At 54.9% G+C, this 20,133-nt stretch overlaps 7 protein-coding genes across 7 annotated transcripts; 6 read left to right on the forward strand and 1 right to left on the reverse strand.

Annotated features, from left to right (window-relative positions):
• Positions 1-492: 492 nt before the first annotated feature.
• Positions 493-1,631, forward strand: MONBRDRAFT_31962 (uncharacterized protein; the record flags this gene model as incomplete). The annotated part of the gene is made up of 1 exon (XM_001744761.1): positions 493-1,631. The coding sequence occupies exon 1, from the start codon at positions 906-908 to the stop codon at positions 1,629-1,631; it is 726 nt and encodes a 241-aa protein (XP_001744813.1). The 5' UTR covers positions 493-905.
• Positions 1,632-2,017: 386 nt separating this feature from the next.
• On the reverse strand, positions 2,018-4,757 carry MONBRDRAFT_36633 (uncharacterized protein). The gene is made up of 6 exons (XM_001744931.1): positions 3,244-4,757; positions 2,975-3,135; positions 2,734-2,825; positions 2,538-2,604; positions 2,312-2,369; positions 2,018-2,179 (listed from the first exon to the last, which is right to left on the reverse strand). The coding sequence occupies exons 1-6, from the start codon at positions 4,672-4,674 to the stop codon at positions 2,141-2,143; spliced, it is 1,848 nt and encodes a 615-aa protein (XP_001744983.1). The 5' UTR covers positions 4,675-4,757; the 3' UTR covers positions 2,018-2,140.
• Positions 4,758-5,336: 579 nt separating this feature from the next.
• On the forward strand, positions 5,337-7,969 carry MONBRDRAFT_36634 (uncharacterized protein). The gene is made up of 8 exons (XM_001744762.1): positions 5,337-5,501; positions 5,675-5,893; positions 5,984-6,082; positions 6,267-6,369; positions 6,484-6,549; positions 6,664-6,720; positions 6,871-6,959; positions 7,160-7,969. The coding sequence occupies exons 1-8, from the start codon at positions 5,382-5,384 to the stop codon at positions 7,730-7,732; spliced, it is 1,326 nt and encodes a 441-aa protein (XP_001744814.1). The 5' UTR covers positions 5,337-5,381; the 3' UTR covers positions 7,733-7,969.
• A 1,812-nt stretch (positions 7,970-9,781) lies between these two features.
• On the forward strand, positions 9,782-10,129 carry MONBRDRAFT_3000 (uncharacterized protein; the record flags this gene model as incomplete). The annotated part of the gene is made up of 1 exon (XM_001744763.1): positions 9,782-10,129. A coding segment is annotated over one exon (348 nt), but the record flags the coding sequence as incomplete, so codon positions are not given.
• Positions 10,130-11,180: 1,051 nt separating this feature from the next.
• Positions 11,181-12,209, forward strand: MONBRDRAFT_7289 (uncharacterized protein; the record flags this gene model as incomplete). The annotated part of the gene is made up of 1 exon (XM_001744764.1): positions 11,181-12,209. One exon carries the CDS (start codon positions 11,181-11,183, stop codon positions 12,207-12,209), a length of 1,029 nt encoding a protein of 342 aa, XP_001744816.1.
• A 436-nt stretch (positions 12,210-12,645) lies between these two features.
• MONBRDRAFT_24471 (uncharacterized protein) lies at positions 12,646-15,124 on the forward strand (the record flags this gene model as incomplete). Its single annotated transcript, XM_001744765.1, has 11 exons — positions 12,646-12,960; positions 13,078-13,214; positions 13,346-13,436; positions 13,523-13,621; positions 13,717-13,796; positions 13,949-13,971; positions 14,118-14,176; positions 14,286-14,359; positions 14,457-14,504; positions 14,603-14,793; positions 14,901-15,124. 11 exons carry the CDS (start codon positions 12,646-12,648, stop codon positions 15,122-15,124), a joined length of 1,341 nt encoding a protein of 446 aa, XP_001744817.1.
• A 1,457-nt stretch (positions 15,125-16,581) lies between these two features.
• On the forward strand, positions 16,582-19,851 carry MONBRDRAFT_7291 (uncharacterized protein; the record flags this gene model as incomplete). Its single annotated transcript, XM_001744766.1, has 3 exons — positions 16,582-16,729; positions 16,852-16,934; positions 17,086-19,851. 3 exons carry the CDS (start codon positions 16,582-16,584, stop codon positions 19,849-19,851), a joined length of 2,997 nt encoding a protein of 998 aa, XP_001744818.1.
• Positions 19,852-20,133: the final 282 nt, after the last annotated feature.

A 20,133-nucleotide genomic window follows, 5' to 3' on the forward strand; every position in this document is an offset into this window, starting at 1 on the left:
CCCCCAACCTTGTGGAGGATTGGGCCCCCCCCCCCCCCCCCCACACACGAGCTGAATCCCTGGGCCGACCACAAGATCAGTGCCTCGATTTGGCCCGTAGGCTTGGCAGACAGTCTCACAGCAGACGGGTGCGATTGGACAGAAGGTTGGCCAATTCATTGGTACTGTAACACAATCCCGCCGAATTGATCCCCAACCCCCCGCCCCAACCCCCATCCTCTCCACACAACCGCCCCTCCCTAACCAAACCATGGGGGCGGCGCATTCGTGCCATGACATTGTAATGACACATGATGATGGAGTCAGGACAAGTGTTGCATTTGTCTGAATTTTGTCTCTATCTCTGAAAGTCATCTTACTCACTATGCCAATCTCTCTGTTTGCCTTTGACCTCATGTTACCCCTGCCCCTTCGTATGACAACATCTCTGACTTGTCTCGAGCCTTCGTGTGTCCCTCTCTCTCTCTCTCTCCACACACACACACACTGCTATTTTTTTTTTTTCTTGTCTCAGGACGCAGCGACGCATTTCTTGAGAGCTCATCATCAGCAAAGTTCGAGAGCATCCGGCAGCGTTTTAGCTCTCTCACCTGTCTTGCTTTTTTCATCGCCTGCTCTGCTGGTCGGGCACGTTTGGTGCGAGTCCTTGGTGCCACTTTTGCCTCTGGGCTTGAGCACCTTGTGTGTGTCCCGCCGTTGTGTTAGGACACCCTGGCGTGTCCTTCGTTTTTCAACCCACGAACTTGACATTGCAACCTCGCTGGCCCCTGCCACAGCCTTCTCTCCCCTTGCCCAAGCCCCCGCCTGGCTCCGCTGCAAAGCTTGAGAGGCCCTTCTTGGAACGGTGTCGCCTCCCTCCTCCATCGCACACACACACACACACACCGGCTACAACACAGCACGCGATGTCGGACCGCAGGAGAAGTTCGGGTTCGTCCGAGGACGAGGCGCATGCTCCTGATTACCCCTCTTTTGATCCTGTGGCCGTCAAACTCGCCCGAAAACAATGGAAGCGTGTCGTGCAGCTCGTACCCAATTGGCATGAAGTCTTCTTCAGTTATCTCTTCGAACGGGCTCCCTACGCTCGCACACTCTTTCCCTTCGACGTCGATCGCCTGCAAGGCAACAGCAGCCTCGCTGAACATGCCAAGCGCGTTGGTCAGGCTCTAGAAACTGCCCTACAAGGCCTCTTTGAGTACTACTCCCTTGTTGAGGTGCTGGAAAAACTCGGCCGACGACACTTCAAGTATGGCGTCGAGCCCGAACACATTGACCTCTTCGAGGAAACCTTTTACAAAACACTGGCCATCGGCCTCGGCAAGAAGTGGAACCCTGAAGCCCGACGTGCTTGGGAAATCGTCTGCGGGCTCATTCTCTCTCCGATTCGCACGGGGATTTTGCAAGCTCGCACCAAGGCCAATCATCTCAGGGCCAAAGAGGCGGAGCGAAAGCGTCAGCTCGAAATGGCTGCGGCGCGCCTTGAAGGACGAGTCGCATCGAGTGGCGTGCAATTCTCCTCGGACACTGAGCGCTCGCGGCGCTCCACCGCCGCCTCTGCCACCGCCACACCACACTGTGGCCTCAAAAGCAACCGCTTCTCATCTAACTCCCTTCGTAAAACCATCCTCTAGTCCCCATGCCACCGTGCTTCTTCAGCTGGTGTCTCGACCCCCTCTGCGTCTTCGAATGGTTTGCAACCCCTCGTGCTTGCCCCGGAAGTGGTTGTTGCCTGATGTTTTTTAAATCTTGGCCTTGGCCATGCTCGTTCTTCTTTCCCACCTTGGCTGCATGGCACGACGTTGTCTCCCGCCTTTCCTTGATATCGGTCGCGTCCCCAACTGCTCTTCAATCTTTTGAACGAGCTCATTCTTTTCAGATTACCGACTTGTTTTTTGACTCTTTATGTGAGAGTGAGTTTGCAATCGACACGTGCTCCAGTGCCTCTAACCCGACAACTCCTCGACATTTGCTGGTCTGTACCGGCGCCGTGATAGCCAGCTGGACCTTTTACTTGCGTAGGCATGGTGTCTCGATTTTTCACATGGATCGATCCGAGACATCAAAATGTCACAAACAGGAACGCATGGCCACAAATATGTAGAAGAGGTACAATGGCCAGGCCCAAGACTTTCTTGGTTGATCATGCCGTCTTGGCTTCCTTCTCCACCAGCACTGTCATCTGCGCAGAAAGCAAAAGCAAAAGCAAAAGCAAAAGCAAAAGCAAAAAAAAAAGATCACCAGCAATCAGTACTCGCCCCTCTACATTACCCAACCATGTCGGTCGGGTGACGGTTCGAGCGCCTTGACTGACCTTGTTGGTGGCAGCTCGGAACGCATTGACAGCATCCTGATGCGAGCGGTTGACCAGCCTAGAGGAAAGCGTTGCGAAGAAACACACAAACAAAACCAGTCCCCACAGCCCCAAAAACACAGCCCCAAAGCAAAGGTGAGTGTCTCTAGTTGCCATCTATGAGATATGAAGCCAAGCAAAAGCGAAGCGGTTCATTGACACTTTTGCCAAGCGATCAAGTACGGACAGTGTAGAATCGACGGCAAGGATAATATCACCGGGCGTGAATTCGCCCGCGCGATCTGCGACACTCGCTGTTGGAGAAGAAGGAAAAAGAAAAAAAGAAAGTTGGCAGGGATAGCAAGGGAGGATATCAGCTTGTGCAGATCTGGGAACTGGCTGGCTAGCAAGCGAGGCAGAGGGATTGAGACGATCTGTCCTACCGGGCTTGATTGCTTGGATGTAAATGTTGGGTTGAAGGGGCAGCACGCCACCGGCCAAACTGGCCCCAAAGGGTTCACCACCACGCTCCACCCTGGGGTAGCAATACCTTGTGAGTGAGGACGAGCGTGGAAGCTTTAAATTCAGTTCACACGACCTAACAACGACAAAAACATCACGAACAAGACATTTGCACTGCAGAATCACGCAATGGTTCGGACACTCGAGAGCCAAGCGACTGACTTGACCGCCTTGTAGGTCTTGCGGCCAACGGCTTCTGCCGGAACGCGCACGACAAGCACGTCACCATTGTGCAGGCGCTGAATATGACCTCGGATCGTTTCCGCCGACCAAGCAAGCACGCAAGCATCGTCGATCCACAAAATGGCGTCCCCAGCCTTGAGCTAAATCATCACACAGATGCAACAAAAAGTTCATCCCCGACGGTCGGATAATGATGAGAAATGTTCAGAACAGCGCAAGCCAAACACCACGCTATGCTCGATACCAACCCGCGCGCCAGGAATGGCATGCTCTACGACGTGTGCGCCATTCTCATCTTTGAACTGCATCTGCTGCAAGAGGGTTGCAGCTTCGCGGAGCAGTTCAGCGTGGCTCTCGAGCTCGGTAGTTTGATGTGTAGGATCACGCGGCATGGCAATGATGCTGGTGCGCTTGGCAGCCGGAGCCACCTCCGCAATGGTATCCAATGGGCCTTGAGGCTTATCGGGCCACATGGCGCGGGCGAGCCAGAGGCGCACCTCACCTTCGGTTGCACTCAGCTCATCGAGAACCTCTTCATATGACCAGTTTAGGATGCTCTTGCCGTTGATGGCACAGATCAGCATGCCGTTCTCAATGAGGTTAACTTTGCTGCCGCCCTGTTGTGGGTCGATGGTGGCCGTCTCAATGAAGACGCCCGTCTCGGTGTACAACTGAGGCAGACGGTCCGTGAGATGGAGGCCGAGGCGATCGCTCTTGTTGCGGCGCGTGAGGACGGCCTCAAAGCCAAGGGCATCGGGCGCATGAAGCCAGCCGACGACCAGATTCACGAGTTGGTTGGAGCCTAGCCAGGAAAGCACGGCTTCAAGGTCATCCTGGGTGACGGAGGAGAGGGGCACGTTGTTCGCGGCCAGAACAATTTGCCCGGGCTTAAGCCCACAACGGAAGGCCTCCGAGTTGACATCGACCTGTGTGACTTGGGCCAAGGCGTTGGGCGTGCGTCCATCATCCAGCTCGTAGGGTAGGATGCTCATTTCAAAGCCAGGCGAGCCGGTGGCCGGGTGGCGGAAAATGCAGCGACCGTACTGGAGGGAAGACAACAAGGCTGTGTCGGGGCGACTGACGGGCTTCATGGCCAAGTTGGAGCGGCGCACAAACGCCAAACGCAGTGGCTCGTTGGCCTTGACGTAGTGGTTCAGCATGTACTTGACGGCCTCGATGGCGGAGACGTCGCAGCGCATCGAATTGAGGGAGAGCAGAATGTCTCCGGGCTCCAGGCAATCGGTCAAGGTGGAGTCAACGGCACTGATCTGGTGACGGTACTCATCACTACCTGAGGCCACCACCTCAAAGCCGGGGTAACCATCATACTGAGGAATGAGCTGGAGGCGCACAATACTAGTGTGCTCGCTGGTTTTTTCTTCTGTCGAAAGCTTGCCACTGGCCAGAGGCACGATGGATGGGGACATGGTGCTGCGGTTGATGGTAAGCTTGAGATGCTCCGCATTGTTGCTCTTGATCAGCTGCACAACTTGGCTCGGCTGCCAGGAGACAACACGAGTGTCGTTGATAAAAAGCAGTTGGTCGCCGGGTCGAACCTTTTCATGCGCAACACCATCCGTATCAACCTGATCCACCACCAGCTGGTTCTGTTCGTTGAGGCTGAGGTAAAAGCCAAGCTTCTGCCCATTCGGGCGAAGCCACACATCCACGACCGCCATGTTGTGTGGGATCTTTGATTCCGATTGCAGACTCGAGCTAAATCAATGCGACTGATCCCAAGCGTCGGAGCGGCGTCTCGTCGTAATCAGACTAGGCAGTGGTCGCCAATACCTGCCAATGCCATGCCATTCACAGCTATGAGCGCCGATCATTCCAGTCTCCCCCGCCTGCATTCATTTGAGCCCGCCCGCCGTCACTGCCAATTCACATGCACACGCACACTTACACACAGCAGTGAAATACAAAAAATTTCAAAAGTGTCGAAAGGCTTGTTGAGAGACACACAGAGGCAGAGAGAGAAAGACGAGAGAGACCAGAGAAACGGAGAGAGGAGAGACACAGACAACGAGAAAAACAAAAGGCAATACAGAGAGAGCGCCATATGAGAGAACAGAGTCAGAGCTGCGCTCGCAGAGACCGAACAAAGAGCACGAGCGGCAACGGCAACTGTTCCTTTTTGTCTTACACATGCAACAGTAGCAGCCTTTCTACGTTAGGGGCCTTTTGGCCTGTGGTGGGTGTGAAGACAGGGGTCACAACTTTTATTTCGAGAATCAATCTGACCCCCTTTTTTGAACCAAATTGGTTTAGATCCAGGAGGTATATGTGAAATAAGGGCAGGTGTGCTGGTTTGGGCTGGTTGACGCGCAGTTTTGGAGCAGCACCGCTTGACTTGATCCCCGACGACACCACGGCTGCCAACAACATGACGATGATGACCTGCTCGTTCTGGGCAGTCGCCCTGGTGGCCTTGGTGGCCCTGGCCCCCGTGGCCATTCGGGCTGATTGCCCGGGTACCCCCAATCTTCGCCCAATTTACTCCAGCGTCAGTCATCTGAGCCGTCGCCTTTGCTTTGCTTACCGCCTTTTTTGCTGCCCAATGACGCGATCAGCGTGCTGTTTGGGCTGTGGCAGCAAGTCATGCGCCCCAACGTTAGCTTCTGGCATCACTGACCATGGTTCGTTTCATTTGATCTCCCATTCTGTTGTTTTTGGCAGGATCCCGTGCTGGTCAAGTCGATCGAGAACGCTTCGCTGTACCATGTTGGTACCGGTGAGAATGGCACCACTTTGCGAGTCCTGCACCTGTACGGCAGCCCCTACGCCATGGGTTATGCTCAAGGCCAGCTGCTTGCCGATGACATCAAGACCATGGTTGCTGCTTTCTTTGAGTACCTGGATGACACCATTGCCCCCTACATCAACTGGCTGCCTCAGGTCTGTGATCATCCTCTTTGACGAGAGAAGAGACGGCAGCACGTGCGAGTTGGTCCCGGCATTCCCAACTGACGCCCTATCCTCCCACAGGATGTGCAAAAGATCATTTTGGAGGATGGTCCTGCCGCCGCCCTTCAGTTTGAGGTCGACCTGACCATGCCTTACATCTCCCAATACTTTCTTGATGAGGTGAGCTGCGCGTCAATTTTTTTTTGTTTTCGTTTGTTTGTTTTTTTGTTTACGTTAATCTGAGCAAGGGTGTGCTGGTGTTTCTTTGATCTCCTTTGACTTTTGACTGTACAACTTCTGGCATCGTCCTGTGGGCGCGTCATGTCTGCCCGCTTCTCATGTTGCCTGGATTTGGGATTTGCAGATCCGTGGTCTGGCCGACGGTTGCAACTGCGGCATTGATTACAAGACGGTCCTGCAGGTGCATCTCTTCCCTGAACTCATCAAGGCCTCGTGCAGCATGTTTGGTGAGGCCTCGTGGCTCATATTGCATTGAACTCGCCTGGGCACATGCCTGCGCCCTTCTTGAAGAACCCCCGTTTTGTTGGAAATGTGCATCTCACCCTCGTTTTGATGCGCAGGTGCTTGGGGCCCCGCCATCGCCAACGTCTCTGGCACCGTCAACCAGCTGCGTGCCCTCGACTGGGGTAAGGTTTTGTTTCCACGTGCCAGCATCTCTCTCACTCTTGCCCCTACTGATTAAAGCAAATGATCCACGGATGACTCACTTCCCGTCGCGTTGGCCTCCCCCCCCATCACAGGTCTTGACAACCCGCTGGTGAACTACAGCCTCGTTGCCGTCTACCATCCGGAAGAAGGTGTGCTTTCAAGCTTTTGTGGCTTAATTCTTGGCGGTTTTCTGGATTCCATGTCTTCTTCTTCGTTGTGGCACTCCCCTTTTTTGGCCTTGGCATTTCTCAACTTTGGGACGGGGGCCGTTTTTTCATTCATGTTTGCATCTCGACTAGGTTTGGGCCACCCTTTTGCTAGTGTGACCTTCAACGGCTTTATTGGCTCCATCACTTCCTACGGTGGTCTGGTTGGCATGTCCGAGAAGGTTCGACGGTTGCTTTTGAAAATCTAAGCGCCGGGTTGTTGTTGTTGTTGTTGTTGTTGTTGTTGTGGTTGTGGTTGTGGTTGTTGTTGTGGTTGTTGTTTTCCCTCCCTCTCTCTCGCTCTCTCGCTCTCTCGCTCTCTTTCCCACCCTCGTTTGTCCCCTTTTGACTGACTGTTGCCGTTTTTCGTCCCGTGTATTAGGTCTGGCTGTCCTACAACGAGTCTGCGAGCCGTGCGGGTGTGCCGTTCCATTTCCTGATGCGTGACGCAGCCCAGTTTGATCGTACCATCGATGACACGTTGAACCGCATCTACAACAGCAAGCGCACCTGCTCTGTACACTTGGGCGTGGGCAGCAGTCTGGACAAGCAGTTCCGTGCTGTGGAATACTCGCACGAGGAGGTCCTGGTGTACGATGACAAGAACTATCCCTCCTACCTCCCTGCGCACCCGCTCTTCGATGGCCTGGTTTTCATCAACAAGCACGTCCAGCCCTCCTCAGACACGTGCATGGGCTCGCTGATGACAAAGTATTATGGTAGCCTCGACGCCGAGACCACCATCCGCAATGTTCTTGGCAACACGGCCTCGGGCGACATGCATGCTGCCTTTTATGACTATGGCAACAACGTTATCCACGTATCCGTGGCCGGTCTGCCCGTAGCCAACGATGGCAACGGCACCGTCATTGATGGTCCCATGGCTCCCGCCCATGCTCGCCCTTGGTTCCGCCTGGACATGGAGAAGCTTTTTGCCCAGACCCAAGCCCAGTAAAGTGTGATAGCGAGGAAAACAGGCTCATCAAGTTGGGCGAGAGAAACAGCCCAGCTAATGTGATTGATCTGTGCTACCCGTGCTCAGCGAGTTTGTTGCGTGTTTTCGTTTTTCTTTTTCCTTGCTCTGCTTCTTTGCTTTTTGATAGGTTTGATTGCGGTGCTAATTCCCTTTCTCTTTCGCGGTGTGAGCGAGCCTTGTTGCCTCTCGAATCCTGTCAATTGATCGTGTGCCCGCAATCTGGCCTGCTCATGAAAAAACAAGAACTTGGACAGAAATGGGGCTCCTGACCAAAATTTGAGACACTGACGTGACAATTCTTGTTACATCCCACACCTGGTGTGGGGATGCCTTGGAGGCCTGAATCAATCGGGTGCCCGTGAAGACTTGGAAAAGGAAGCCGGCAGCTCAGGGGCAGCGGAGCCATGCGTGGCTGGTGCTGGCGCTTGATGTGTGTTCCATGTGCGATCATTCCAAACCGGTTTCCCCAAGTTGCAAAGCCTCTTCCCAGCACATCTTGCGCGGCCCCGACCACAACTCGCGACCAAAACGACAGCAGAGCCGTCATAACACCTAAATGCATATAAGATTGAAGAAGATGCAGAAAAAGACCAAAAACACTGCTTGAGCCATCTAACTTAGCATCTCATATTCGTAGTAAATAAACGAAAAGTTGCAGATCCTTTCATCACAGAAAATCTGACATCTTGCGACTGGCAACCAATGATCATCACACACACACACACACACACATACACACACACAACAGACGGCTGCGGCGCCATTTTACAATTCTGGGTCAGTTGACGGGTTGACATGCCTGTGACATGCCTGTGGTTGTGGTGGTGTGCTGCTGGCTCTCCAGTCTGCCTCTGCCTCGCGTGCCCATGAGGGCTTGTTTCTGGTCATCTCAGAATGTAGCCAATTGTAAAGGTGAATGAATGGTTTCATGCTGTGGCAGAACTCGAACCTCACGCATGCCCTACGCTTCTTGCGCAAGGGACAGGTCTGGGTGGTGTGACCCTCGCACGAGCGAAAATGGCGGCCGCGGCCCAAGTATCTTTCATGGCACGGCTGCTAAGTCGGCGACTTGATCGCCTCCATCGTTTGCAACGCCTCAACTTCGGTGGTATGCGTCAACAATCCTCCATCTCCATGGGTGGTGGCAAATCTCAACGTATGTGCGCTGCATCTCGCTCCAGACGACGCATTCTGCCCAACCCAGTATAGAAATACTGCGCCTCACTCCCGTGCTTATGGCCTGGGTTCCGTGCTTATTTCTGTCACCCTCTAGCGGCTACACACATCAACGCGAATCAGCAAACCCCCAAGTGCTCTCGTGCCTCGCTCGCCAACTGCGAGAGCTGCGTCAAGTACCCATGCAACCGTATCATGGTCTCACGTCAGTGCGCACAGCTCTGGGGGCTGATCTCTGTCAGGGACACGAGCTTGCTGTTTCGATTGGCTCATCTAGATGCTTGTGGGTTGACCAATACACAGGGTTTTCTGAGAAAGAATCTCCACGCGGCGACACCTTCAAGTGGTACCTGGCGCTCGTTGGTCTTGCCGGTTTCCTCGTTACCAACACCGAGCAGGTCCCCATTACCAGTAGGTCTTTCGCATGCCACTTGTGTGCCCCGATCCTCTCTGGCCTGCTGACAGCACCATCCCCCCTTTCAAGCCCCCTGCCCCACATCTTGTCCTCATCTCATCCGCTTTGTCGAACGCACACAGACCGTTGGCGTTTGCATCTGGTTCCTCCTGTGGTCGCGAATCGCTTGGATCGTGAATATGATGAAACGATGGTTGACAGTCTGACCCCCGTTGCCCTGCCTTCGGACCATCCGGTTGGTGTATCTATCATCGCCTCCGATTACTCATCGCCTCGTTCAGCGCCTGTTAGGCATCCTGTTTCAATATTTTTTCTCAGACTCCTTTCTCCTATCCACTTTTTCCTCACCATCCCAATCTTTGTGGATCATGTAGGACGTGCAGCGCGTAATGCGCGTGGGCTCGCGGCTGTGCGCGGCCAACCACATTTGCCCCCTGCGCTACTTTGTGCTGGAGGACGATGAGCAGGAAAACGCCTTTGTCTCAGCCGGCGGCGTCGTCCTCATTTACACTGGTCTGCTGCGGCTCATGAAGACAGACGATCAATTGGCGGTTGTGTTGGCCCATGAAATGGCCCACTTTGTCGCTGAGCATAATACCGAGCGCACAGGCTTTGAATGGATTCGTCGTGGCGTGGACTTTTTGACCGGCTCCCATGAACGGAGCACCATCCACAAAATGACGACGTTGGGCCTCACGCTACCCCAGTCTCGGCTCATTGAGCGTGAGGCAGACCACATTGGTCTCATTCTCTTGAGCCGTGCCTGTTTTGACATTGATGCGGCGCATGAGGTGCGATTTTACACAGGTCCCAGCCGTTTCTTAGCCGTTCCTTGACCCCCGCCCCCTCGTTATTATTTATTTTGATAAAGCATCAATTTGAGCGTGCATGCAGCTCGGGTCGGTTGTCGAGATGGTCTCTCATGCCCAATGCCCTGCTGATTATTCATTTGGTTGCTGAATGTTGCTCTTCCTTAGGCCTGGTCCACGTTGCACGAGAGCAAACTCACGCATCAACGTGACGCTGGGCAACATCACCACGGCGTCGAGGTGCACCATTCACCCAACGAGGATGGTCAGACGTCGGCCTTTTTGGATGACACCATTGAGGCCCAGTCTCTCATTGATACGTATGTGCTCCTTACCAATGCCCTTGCCTTTGGCTTTTCTGGATTTGTTTTTAGCTCAAACCGCGGCGTGCCATGCGTGCTTTGATCAATGAACATAGTATGTGGATGACCCACCCTGACTATCAAGAACGAATTGCCCAGTTTGCGCCGGGAACGCCCTGGATGCAAGAGGCTGAAGCCGAGCGGCGTCGCTACGGTTGTCACGTGTGCCCAGAACCGTGTGAATGGCCCCGTGACATCCTCATGCCCACCTCAGCATTTGCAGCCGTAGTCGAATCCCTGTTTGGTGTGTTTTCCTCCTCGTGAGCCACCCCAGCTGGCAGCCGCTGCTAGAACGGTCCCAAGTTTGCCGACGAGCCGGCAAAAGGACCTGTTTTCCTTAAATTACATCTTGGCTGTTCGTTCTTGTTATGGCTATACTCCTTATGTATTTTATTGTTGGGGCCTGCTTCTCTAGCCGCGGGTCATAGCCGCCATCTCATGATAACCATTTGCCACACGCGCACAATTGCATTGCTACACCACACATGGGTCTCTTACTCTGCCGCCCACTGTTCGCCACACGCCACACCACTCGTTGTTCTCGCTGGATGTTCTCCCTCAGGTGGCGAAATGGCTGACAAATGTCAGTGCCAGCTTCTTGGTCATTTTTCAACTGGGCTTACGAGAAGGCAGGTTGAGGGCGCGCGCTGTGCAGGAGGGGCGTCATGGCGGAGCAGGTGGAGCGATTTGCCGGCTTGAAGGCCGTTGAGAGCATGGGGCTTACTGCTGACGAGCTGAGCTTCTATTTCGCTGCAGTCGGCGTGGCCAAGAAGTCCGCCAAGCCCAGCCTGACTCAGCTACGCCAGCTGCATCGGGCGCATATCCTGGCCTTTCCCTTTTGCAACTTGAGTTGTTTTGCGGGCAATGGGGGCCGGATCGATGCCCAGGCGCTCTTGCCTCGCTTTGCAATGGGCTATGGTGGCTATTGCTTTGAACACAATCGGCTGTTTGCCGCAGTGCTCACCACACTAGGATACGAATTTGAAGCGCGGGATGCACGCATGTGGCTTGACGATGGCGAGCACCTTCGCAAGCCGTACGTGCCAACACGAGGCCACATGCTGCTGCTTGTCCGCGTTCCTGATGCACCACCCAAGGACGTTTACCTGTGCGATCTCGGCTTTCTGCGCCAGGCCCCCTTGGAACCGCTTCTGTTGCAAACTGAAGAGCCTCAGCGTAGCGGGCGCGTCTTGACGCGCTTGGACCGTACCGTCGTGCAGGCGCCGCTAAGTGCGAGAGAGGAGTATACGCTGTGGTATCAGCCCCCTTCAACGGGCATGTGGCGCCGTGCATACAGCTTCGACCGCACAGCAGCCTTTGATTGGACCGACGTCGTCCCCATCAACATGTTCGTGCAAGAGCACAGCGAGAGTATATTCGCAGATCACCTGGTATTGGAGCGCCAAATCAATGAAGCACTGCATGTGCGCTTACTGATGCTCGAGCTGACGGAGACGCGCGTGGTGTGGGGCCCAGATCCCAACGACGTCAAGCTTGAAACTCGTGTGTCAACACTGGCAAGCCCAGATGCCTTGCGCACGGCCCTGGCTCGCTGCTTCAACATCCACCTTCCACCCAATGTGTGTGCCCTCTTGTTCGACTTGGAGCACAGCACGAGCTGGTCGCAGAAGCAACGGTTGCGTCAGCGACTCCGCGCAGTTTGGCACTTTCCCTTGCCCAGTCACGCTGCATGACCCGCAAATTTGCGACCATTGATTTGAGGAGAGACCCACTGGCCCAGACCTGTCCATACCAATCGAGCCCCTACCTTGCGCCAAGACTCTCTCTCTCTCTCTCTCTCTCTCTCTCCCCCCGCCTCACCAGCACACACACATCTCTCCCTCACCCACCGTTTCTCATTCATCGGCGGCACCAGGTTCTTCACATGTCAATCCATTTCGACAAGATTCAACGATTGCATAACCTCTCTCAAACTCTCTCTCTCTCTCTCTCTCTCAAACTCTCTCTCTCTCTCTAAAAAAAAAAAAAAAACTCCTCTCTCTCTATTTCTCTCAGAGATCAACTCGGGGGTGTCACTGGACACTGGGAGCTTGCAGGACGATAGCCAGGACAGAGCGATCTTGACAAGGTCCTAACAGTGGCTTGAGGTGGTGAGCGGTGCTTGCCAACATGGAGGGAACCACGCTGTTGGGTCTGGTGTTTACCATGGCCGTCGCAGCGGTACTGGCTGTCTTGCTCCGGCGCCGTGGCGCCAAGGCGGAAGCTCAAGCTCAAGCGGAGGCTGAGGCAGTTCGGGCACAGCAGGAGCAGGAGGAAGCCGAGGCAGCAGCCAAGGCCAACAAGGCCAAGGCTGAAAAGGACGCCAAGAACAAGGCGAAGGCCAAGGTCGCGGCAGCCAAGCACGTGGATCCACCACAGCTCCTCACCCTTCTCAAGGGGCACACGGGCCCTGTCACAGACGTTGTGTTCTCGCCATCGGGCCAGGTTGGTGGCTGAGTGCCTGAGAGAGTCGGAAACGGCTTTCGGACTGGTTGCGTGGCTGGCGCACTCACTCGTGCTTTACCTTGGCCATGCTGCTCTTGTGCGGGATTCCCTGGTTAGCACCTGGCCAGTTGCAGCGAGGACCGCACGCTGCGCATGTGGCGCTTGGCTGACTTTGCTGAGAAAGAACACGGGTATGTGCGTACCAACATCGATCTGGATCACGGCGACGCCATTGCCTTTTCAACGGACGGCAAGTGAGTTTATTCAAATACCTGAAGAGAGAATGTGCCCACTGCCCCCATTCATGTCCTTCTCTCTACCTACCTCGAGCTGCTATCGACCAGCATGTGGCTGATGACCTGCGTACTCACTCGATATGCGGCAGAGTTTGTGCAGTTATATTGCACATGGCACAACAGGTACAGTTGTTCAAGGTCAGCAAGAAGGACGTGAGCCCACTGGCTACCCTCCCAGAGGTACGCACGCCTCCAAGAGTCAATCAGCTTGCCCTCCCCCAGCAATGACCATTCCATCCCCACGTCATTGGCGTGATATGTGGTAGCATCCGACAACTAGCGCTGGTCCCTTGCGGCACGTCGGCGTTGCTGTCAATGACAATGCCAAATATGTCATGCTCAGCTACGAGAAGGAGCTGATTGAGGTCAGCTGCCCGGCGCCCACCGTGGACTCCTTTCTTCAAAGATGGCAGGCAGGCACATGGGCGCATCCTGACGCCTTGCCTACATCCCGATTTAGATTTATCATCCACGCGGGAACAAATTGCAAGAGCTTCGCACGCTGACCAGTACCAATTACCATGCTGCCGTCTCCCCATGGTATGGTCAGGGCGAAGATGTTTTGCACGTTTGCCGCCGCCTGGTTCGGTTCAGTATAAGTGGGATTCTCACACTATGCACGTCCGTCGGTCCCGTATCTCTCCTTTGCCCACCACGAATCGGGCTCCTGTTTGGTTACACTTGTGCTCCAGTGGTCAATTCTTTGCCTACTCAGGTCAGTGTCTTTTTTTTTACCTTTCAATCATACAAGTTGTGCGCACGCGAACCCTGTGCTGTTGCTGCTGCTTCATTGTATTTTTTTTTCTTCTTCTTCGTTTCTGACCCCTCGCCTCCAATGTGTGTCACAACTTTTGCGGCCAGGATTTACGCCTGATGTCAAAATATGCGTGGCCGTGGGCGCCAACGGCAACTATGTCAACGTATGTCTTGCTTAGCGTTGATACCTACCCTCAATTGCTTCGCAACAGCTTGCCCGACTTAACACACCTGCCGGCCGATCCAATGATGTATTGCGGTTGTCATTTTCAGGGAGCCAAAGCCATGACACTGGCAGGCCTCTCGACGGGCGTTGTTCATTTTACGTTTTCGCCAGATTCAAGCCGGTTGGTATCATGGGTTCACGTTGAAAGCTTGCGGTAGCTGACTTGCTTTAAGTCTCTGGTACCTGACGGTCTGCACGGTGTGTTGTCTGGGTGCCAGGATGGCCGCTTTGTGTAAGGACGGTCTTTGGAAGCTATATGACATTGCGTACGTATCTTTGTATCTTCCATACGTGGCGCGCATGCATGGGCTGGAGTTGCATGGCGGAGCACGCGCCTCAGGTAACCCCGCTTGATGGCTTGTAGGGTGCGGTGGAAGTCCAATGAAGATACGCATGAGTTGTCGAGCGGTCAGGCTGAGCTAGTGGGCCAGCGAGGCTTTGTGGCTATAGACCCACAAGGCGGCAGTGTTGTGGTCGCCAGCGGCAATCACCTCCAGATTTTCTCAGCCAGTTCAGGCAAACTGCTGCGTCATATCCCAGACATTTTCGCCAAGGGTCAGTGACCTCCCCGCTCCTTGCCGACTGCTCACCCGCTCGGGTGTTGCCCGGCGCAGGGTGCTCGGTTGTCCTCACTTGGCTTTGTTTTATTGCTTGATCGGTAGGTCATGCAACAGCTTTGTCGTTTTCACAGCTGGGGGATTGCTTTGCCGTGGGAGGCAGCGGGCGGCACATTGCCGTGTTTCAAAATGTGCAAGGCTACGAGGAGCGTCTGCGACAGCTTGAAGCCAAGCTGTCGCGCGAATCAGATTCCAATGCCCAGGAGCGCATGCAGCAACTCTGCACCGATCTCCGCCGCCAATTGCAGACCTGGCGCTCCGGGCCCTAATGGCCGCCATCCCAACTCTCTCTCTCCCAAAGCGAGAAGAACCATGTCAGCGAAAACTTCGAGAACCAGTTGATGCTACCAAATGGTGTTTCCCAAAATAGTCAAAAAAGTTTTGCCACGTCAGTCACCCAAAAGGGGAAATGTCGGCATTGCAAGCTGTTCCGTGAGTCACACGTGGTAACAACAAGCACAGAGAGGGCGCTGACAACGACCCATTGCACCAATTCAATAGCAGTCAACGTGTATCATCCATAAGACCCCATGTGTGTGTATGTGTATGTGTATATGAAAGTGAGCAGTGTGTGTTATTTTTCTCTGTTCAGAGGCAGTCTTCACACTCTCCCTTTGACCAAGGTAACGTCCCTTATGAAACTTTGGGCAACCGCCGGGCGGTCAGTGGCGGTGGGGGATATGGCGGCGTCTGATGAGGGGGAGGCAAAGCCTGTGTTCTGGTTTTTCTACCATATCGACTGTCTGCCCAAGAATGGTGGTTGTGGGGGGTGCATATGAGGCTGCTGACTGTCTTGTGGCGTTGGCGTCAAGTGGTCTTGGCAACGCATCACACACCCATGCTCCGGTTCGGCAGCTGGCCGCTGCTCCACTTGTGTCTGTCGTGGCAGTGATCAATGACCCACAACACCTCTGAAACATTCTATCCACTTGTCCCGACCGCCTCCTACTCTTGGTTTGGCCTGTGCCTCGCTCCACACTCCGCCCAGTCGCCTGGCGTCCTTGCGTCGTCCTCTGTTTGGCAACCAGTACCCCATCTTTTCTGTGGTTTTCCCGGTATCTTCTTGCCTTTGCTGTCTTGTGTCCACCTGCCCTGCCCATGGGCTTTGCACTCGGCTCTGCCCCCACCCCGTCCTCCTCCCCCTCGAATGATGTTGGGGGTTGGAGTAGGGGCCGTGAGGCTTCTCCCGTTTCACTGGCCTTGGGGACATGTCGTTGGGTTGACCCTTCTTTCTTGACAACGCTTGCTTTTTTTCCTTTTGGCTTTTCCCTTTGACCCTTTTGGTCAGGACAACCCGTTGGTTCTCCTTTCCTTTGAATTTCTGACATATGTCATCATTCTTGTTGGTTTATCTTGGCGATGGGGGTTCGATCGAGTTCGGCCGAAGCCGCTCTTTTTCTTTTTTCTTCTTTTTTTGAGCCCTGTCGCTCTATGCTTAACAACGGCCTTGCCACCCCCGACCCCGGGTGAGCTTGCGTTGCTCTGTCTGGCTTGACTGGCAATTTCATTCACACTGGTCCCCCCCTCACACACCACATCTGATCTGAATTCTTTTGGAAGCTTTTGTGCTGCCACTGCCCTTTTTTTTTCCTCATTGCCATCCTCTTTTTGTCTTGACTGCCACCTTCAACTCCCTTCGCTTCTGCTCGACGACCGTTGATGCCCTTGCCTGTCTTTGTAACCGACGACTCAACGTACCCGGGTGTCGGCCCTTGCCAACAGAACTATGGCCGAGCTGCCTGAAGCGGCGTGGTTGCTGACCACTGAGGCCGCCTGCAAGCACTTTGGCGTCGACGCAAACAAGGGCCTCAGTGAGGCCCAAGTTGAGGCCTCACGCGAAAAGCATGGCCTCAACGAACTTGAGGAGGAAGAGAGTAAGTGTTATAACCGACAATTTGATTATCGCAGCCGGCGTCGGCTTTTGGTTGATGCCGGTCCTTGTGGGTTCGTTTGGCCCTCATCTCATGCATGCCATCGTGTGCACGCCTCTTGATAGCCAAGTCCCTGCTTGAGCTCATTCTCGAGCAGTTTGACGATCTCCTGGTCAAGATTCTCCTGGCCGCCGCCGTTATCTCCTTTGTAAGTTCATTGTCCTCTCTGTATGCTTGACAACCGACACGACATTGTATTGCGCTTTTCCTTTGTTCCTTGGTTCTTGCCGTGTCCTTGATTCCTCAATTCTTCTTTCTCATGGCCCTTTGTTCCCTTTGTTGTCCGTTGTATGGTGCAGGGTCTTGCCTTTTTTGAGGACAACGAGGAGGAACAGTTTACCGCTTTTGTCGAACCCTTTGTGATTCTTTTCATTCTCATCGCCAACGCCGTCGTCGGTGTCTGGCAAGAACGTGATGCCGAAAATGCCATTGCCGCCTTGAAGGAGTACAGCCCCGAGATGGCCAAGGTCATTCGTCAGGGCTCGCATGGCGTTGCCTCAATCGAAGCCAAGATGCTCGTGCCCGGTGACATCGTCGAAGTGGCCGTCGGTGACCAAGTCCCCGCTGACCTGCGCATTTTGAAGATCAACTCAACTGTCCTCAAGATTGACCAGTCCATCCTCACGGGCGAGAGCGAGTCAGTCCTCAAGCATGCCGATGCCATCCAAAAGGCCAGCGTCAACCAGGACAAGAAGAACATGCTTTTCTCCGGCACGAACGTGGCCAGCGGCAAGGCCCTGGGCCTGGTCGTCAGCACCGGTCAAAAGACCGAGATGGGCCGCATCAGCTCCAGCCTCGCCGAAGACGATGATCGCAAGACCCCGCTCAAGATCAAGATTGAGGAGTTTGGCGAGCAGCTTTGCAACGTCATCATGTACATTTGCATTGCCGTCTGGCTCATCAACATTGGCCACTTCAACGATCCCATGCATGGTGGCTCCTGGATCAAGGGTGCCATCTATTACTTCAAGATTGCCGTCGCCCTCGCCGTGGCCGCCATTCCCGAGGGCCTGCCGGCCGTCATCACCACCTGCCTTGCCCTCGGCACCCGTCGCATGGCCAAGAAGAACGCCCTCGTTCGCAAGCTGCCCTCGGTGGAGACACTCGGCTGCACCTCGGTCATTTGCTCCGACAAGACTGGAACTCTGACCACCAACCAAATGTCCGTCTCCGACTTCTTCATCATTGGCAAGGACAAGAACCTAGTCACCTTCAACGTCACCGGTGATACCTTTGCGCCCGAGGGTGAGGTCACGGAGAACGGCCGCGCCTTCAACCCCAGCACTCACAAGTCCGTCTCCGAGCTTGCGGCTATCTGCAGCCTCTGCAACGAGTCGAGCGTTGAATATGCCAACGGTGCCTACAACAAGATTGGTGAGCCCACCGAAACGGCTCTGATCGTCCTCGTCGAGAAGCTCAACGTCACGGGTCTCAACAAGGCCGGTCTCTCCCCCGAGGCGCGTGCCCTGGCCTGCAACAAGGATGTGCGCTCCAAGTTCCAGAAGCAGATGACCCTCGAGTTCTCCCGCGACCGCAAGTCCATGTCTGCCCTTTGCGGTACCCCCGATGGACCCAAGCTCTACGTGAAGGGCGCTCCCGAGCGCATCCTCGAGCGTTGCAAGATGGTTCGTCTCGATGATGGCTCCACCGTTGAACTGGACAATGCCCTCCGCGCCAAGATTTCGGCCAAGTTCCTCGAGTACGGCACCGGCAGCAAAACCCTGCGTTGCCTTGGCCTTGCCACCGTGGACGAGCCCGCCTCCAAGAGCGAGGTCGAGAAGCTGGCAGTTGACCCGGCCAACTTTGTCAAGGTTGAGACGAACATGACTTTTGTCGGTGTGGTTGGCATGCTCGACCCCCCTCGCCAGGAGGTCAAGGGCTGCATTGCCGAGTGCAATGGTGCTGGCATTCGCGTCATTGTCATCACCGGTGACAACAAGGACACGGCTGTCGCCATCTGCCGCCGCATCGGCGTCTTTGGTGAGAAGGAGGATGTCAAGGGTAAGGCCTTCACTGGTGCCGAGTTTGCGGCCATGTCCGAGGCCCAGCAGCGCGATGCCGTGCAACACGCCCGCCTCTTTGCCCGCGTGGAGCCCGCCCACAAGTCGCAGATTGTGACTCACCTGCAAGCCCTGCACGAGGTGTCTGCCATGACCGGCGACGGTGTCAACGATGCCCCCGCTCTGAAGAAGGCTGATATTGGTGTTGCCATGGGCTCCGGTACCGCTGTGGCCAAGTCGGCCGCCGCCATGATTCTCAAGGATGACAACTTTGCCACCATCGTCTCCGCTGTTGAGGAGGGCCGTGCCATTTACAACAACACCAAGCAATTCATCCGCTACCTCATTTCCTCCAACATTGGCGAGGTCGCTTGCATCTTCCTCACGGCTGCCCTTGGCCTGCCCGAGGCCCTCATTCCTGTCCAACTCCTCTGGGTCAACCTCGTTACCGACGGTCTGCCCGCCACTGCCCTTTCCTTCAACCCCCCGGATCTGGACATCATGCAGCGCCCGCCCCGTGACTCGCGCGAGCCCCTCATCTCCCGCTGGCTCTTCTTCCGCTACATGGCCATCGGCATGTACGTTGGTTTCGCCACCGTGGCTGCTTCCACCTGGTGGTTCATGTTCTCCACCGAAGGACCTCAGTTCACTTGGGGCCAGCTGACCTCCTTCATGGGCTGCACCGCCGAGAACTGGGAGAGCACCTACCTCGGTGCGAACAAGTCCTTCCTCGAGGAGGGCTGCCTGACCTTCCAGGACGAGCGCGCCATGACCATGGCTCTGTCTGTCCTGGTCATCATCGAGCTCCTCAACGCCCTCAACAGCGTGTCCGAGGACCAGTCCCTGTTTGTCATGCCTCCCTGGCGCAACTGGCTGCTCATTGCTGCCGACCTCCTCTCCCTCGGCCTGCACTTTATGATCCTCTATGTGCCTTTCTTGGCCTCTCTCTTCCAGCTCCAGCCTCTCAACACCGAGGAATGGCTTTGGGTCTTGTACCTCTCCGTCCCTGTTCTCATCATTGATGAGATCCTCAAGCTCGTGGCTCGCATGTCCGACCGTAAGTAGCCCGCTTGCGCCTGCTACGAGCGCCCGACCACTCTGTAATCTTATCACATTCGCGGTTAAACCCCGGCTCATGGTTCTTCTGACCCCCTTTTTTGCTACTCAGGCGTTCCGTCCAAGCCCAAGCAAGATTAAATGATGCGCGTATTTTCTTCTCTCTCTTCCCCATGACCTCCCATTTTTTTACCCAAGTCTTACACATTTTCCGTTATAATTGCCCATCCGGCCGCCGCTTGCTCCCCGCTATTTCTGACACCTCGCACTCAAAAGCGATGTGTGGTTGAG

The sequence above is a fragment of the Monosiga brevicollis genome, genomic scaffold, assembly GCF_000002865.3.
Source record: "Monosiga brevicollis MX1 MONBRscaffold_7 genomic scaffold, whole genome shotgun sequence".
Lineage (NCBI taxonomy): Eukaryota > Choanoflagellata > Craspedida > Salpingoecidae > Monosiga > Monosiga brevicollis.

Coding starts and splice junctions, on each gene's coding strand:
- MONBRDRAFT_36633 (XM_001744931.1), bottom strand. CDS start 4,674: ATGGCGGTCGTGGATGTGTGGCTTCGCCCGAATGGGCAGAAGCTTGGC. Junction 3,136..3,243: donor ATGCCATTCCTGGCGCGCGG/GTTGGTATCGAG, acceptor GTGATGATTTAG/CTCAAGGCTGGGGACGCCAT. Junction 2,826..2,974: donor AAGACCTACAAGGCGGTCAA/GTCAGTCGCTTG, acceptor TTGCTACCCCAG/GGTGGAGCGTGGTGGTGAAC.
- MONBRDRAFT_36634 (XM_001744762.1), top strand. CDS start 5,382: ATGACGATGATGACCTGCTCGTTCTGGGCAGTCGCCCTGGTGGCCTTG. Junction 6,083..6,266: donor CCCAATACTTTCTTGATGAG/GTGAGCTGCGCG, acceptor TGGGATTTGCAG/ATCCGTGGTCTGGCCGACGG. Junction 6,721..6,870: donor CGTCTACCATCCGGAAGAAG/GTGTGCTTTCAA, acceptor CATCTCGACTAG/GTTTGGGCCACCCTTTTGCT.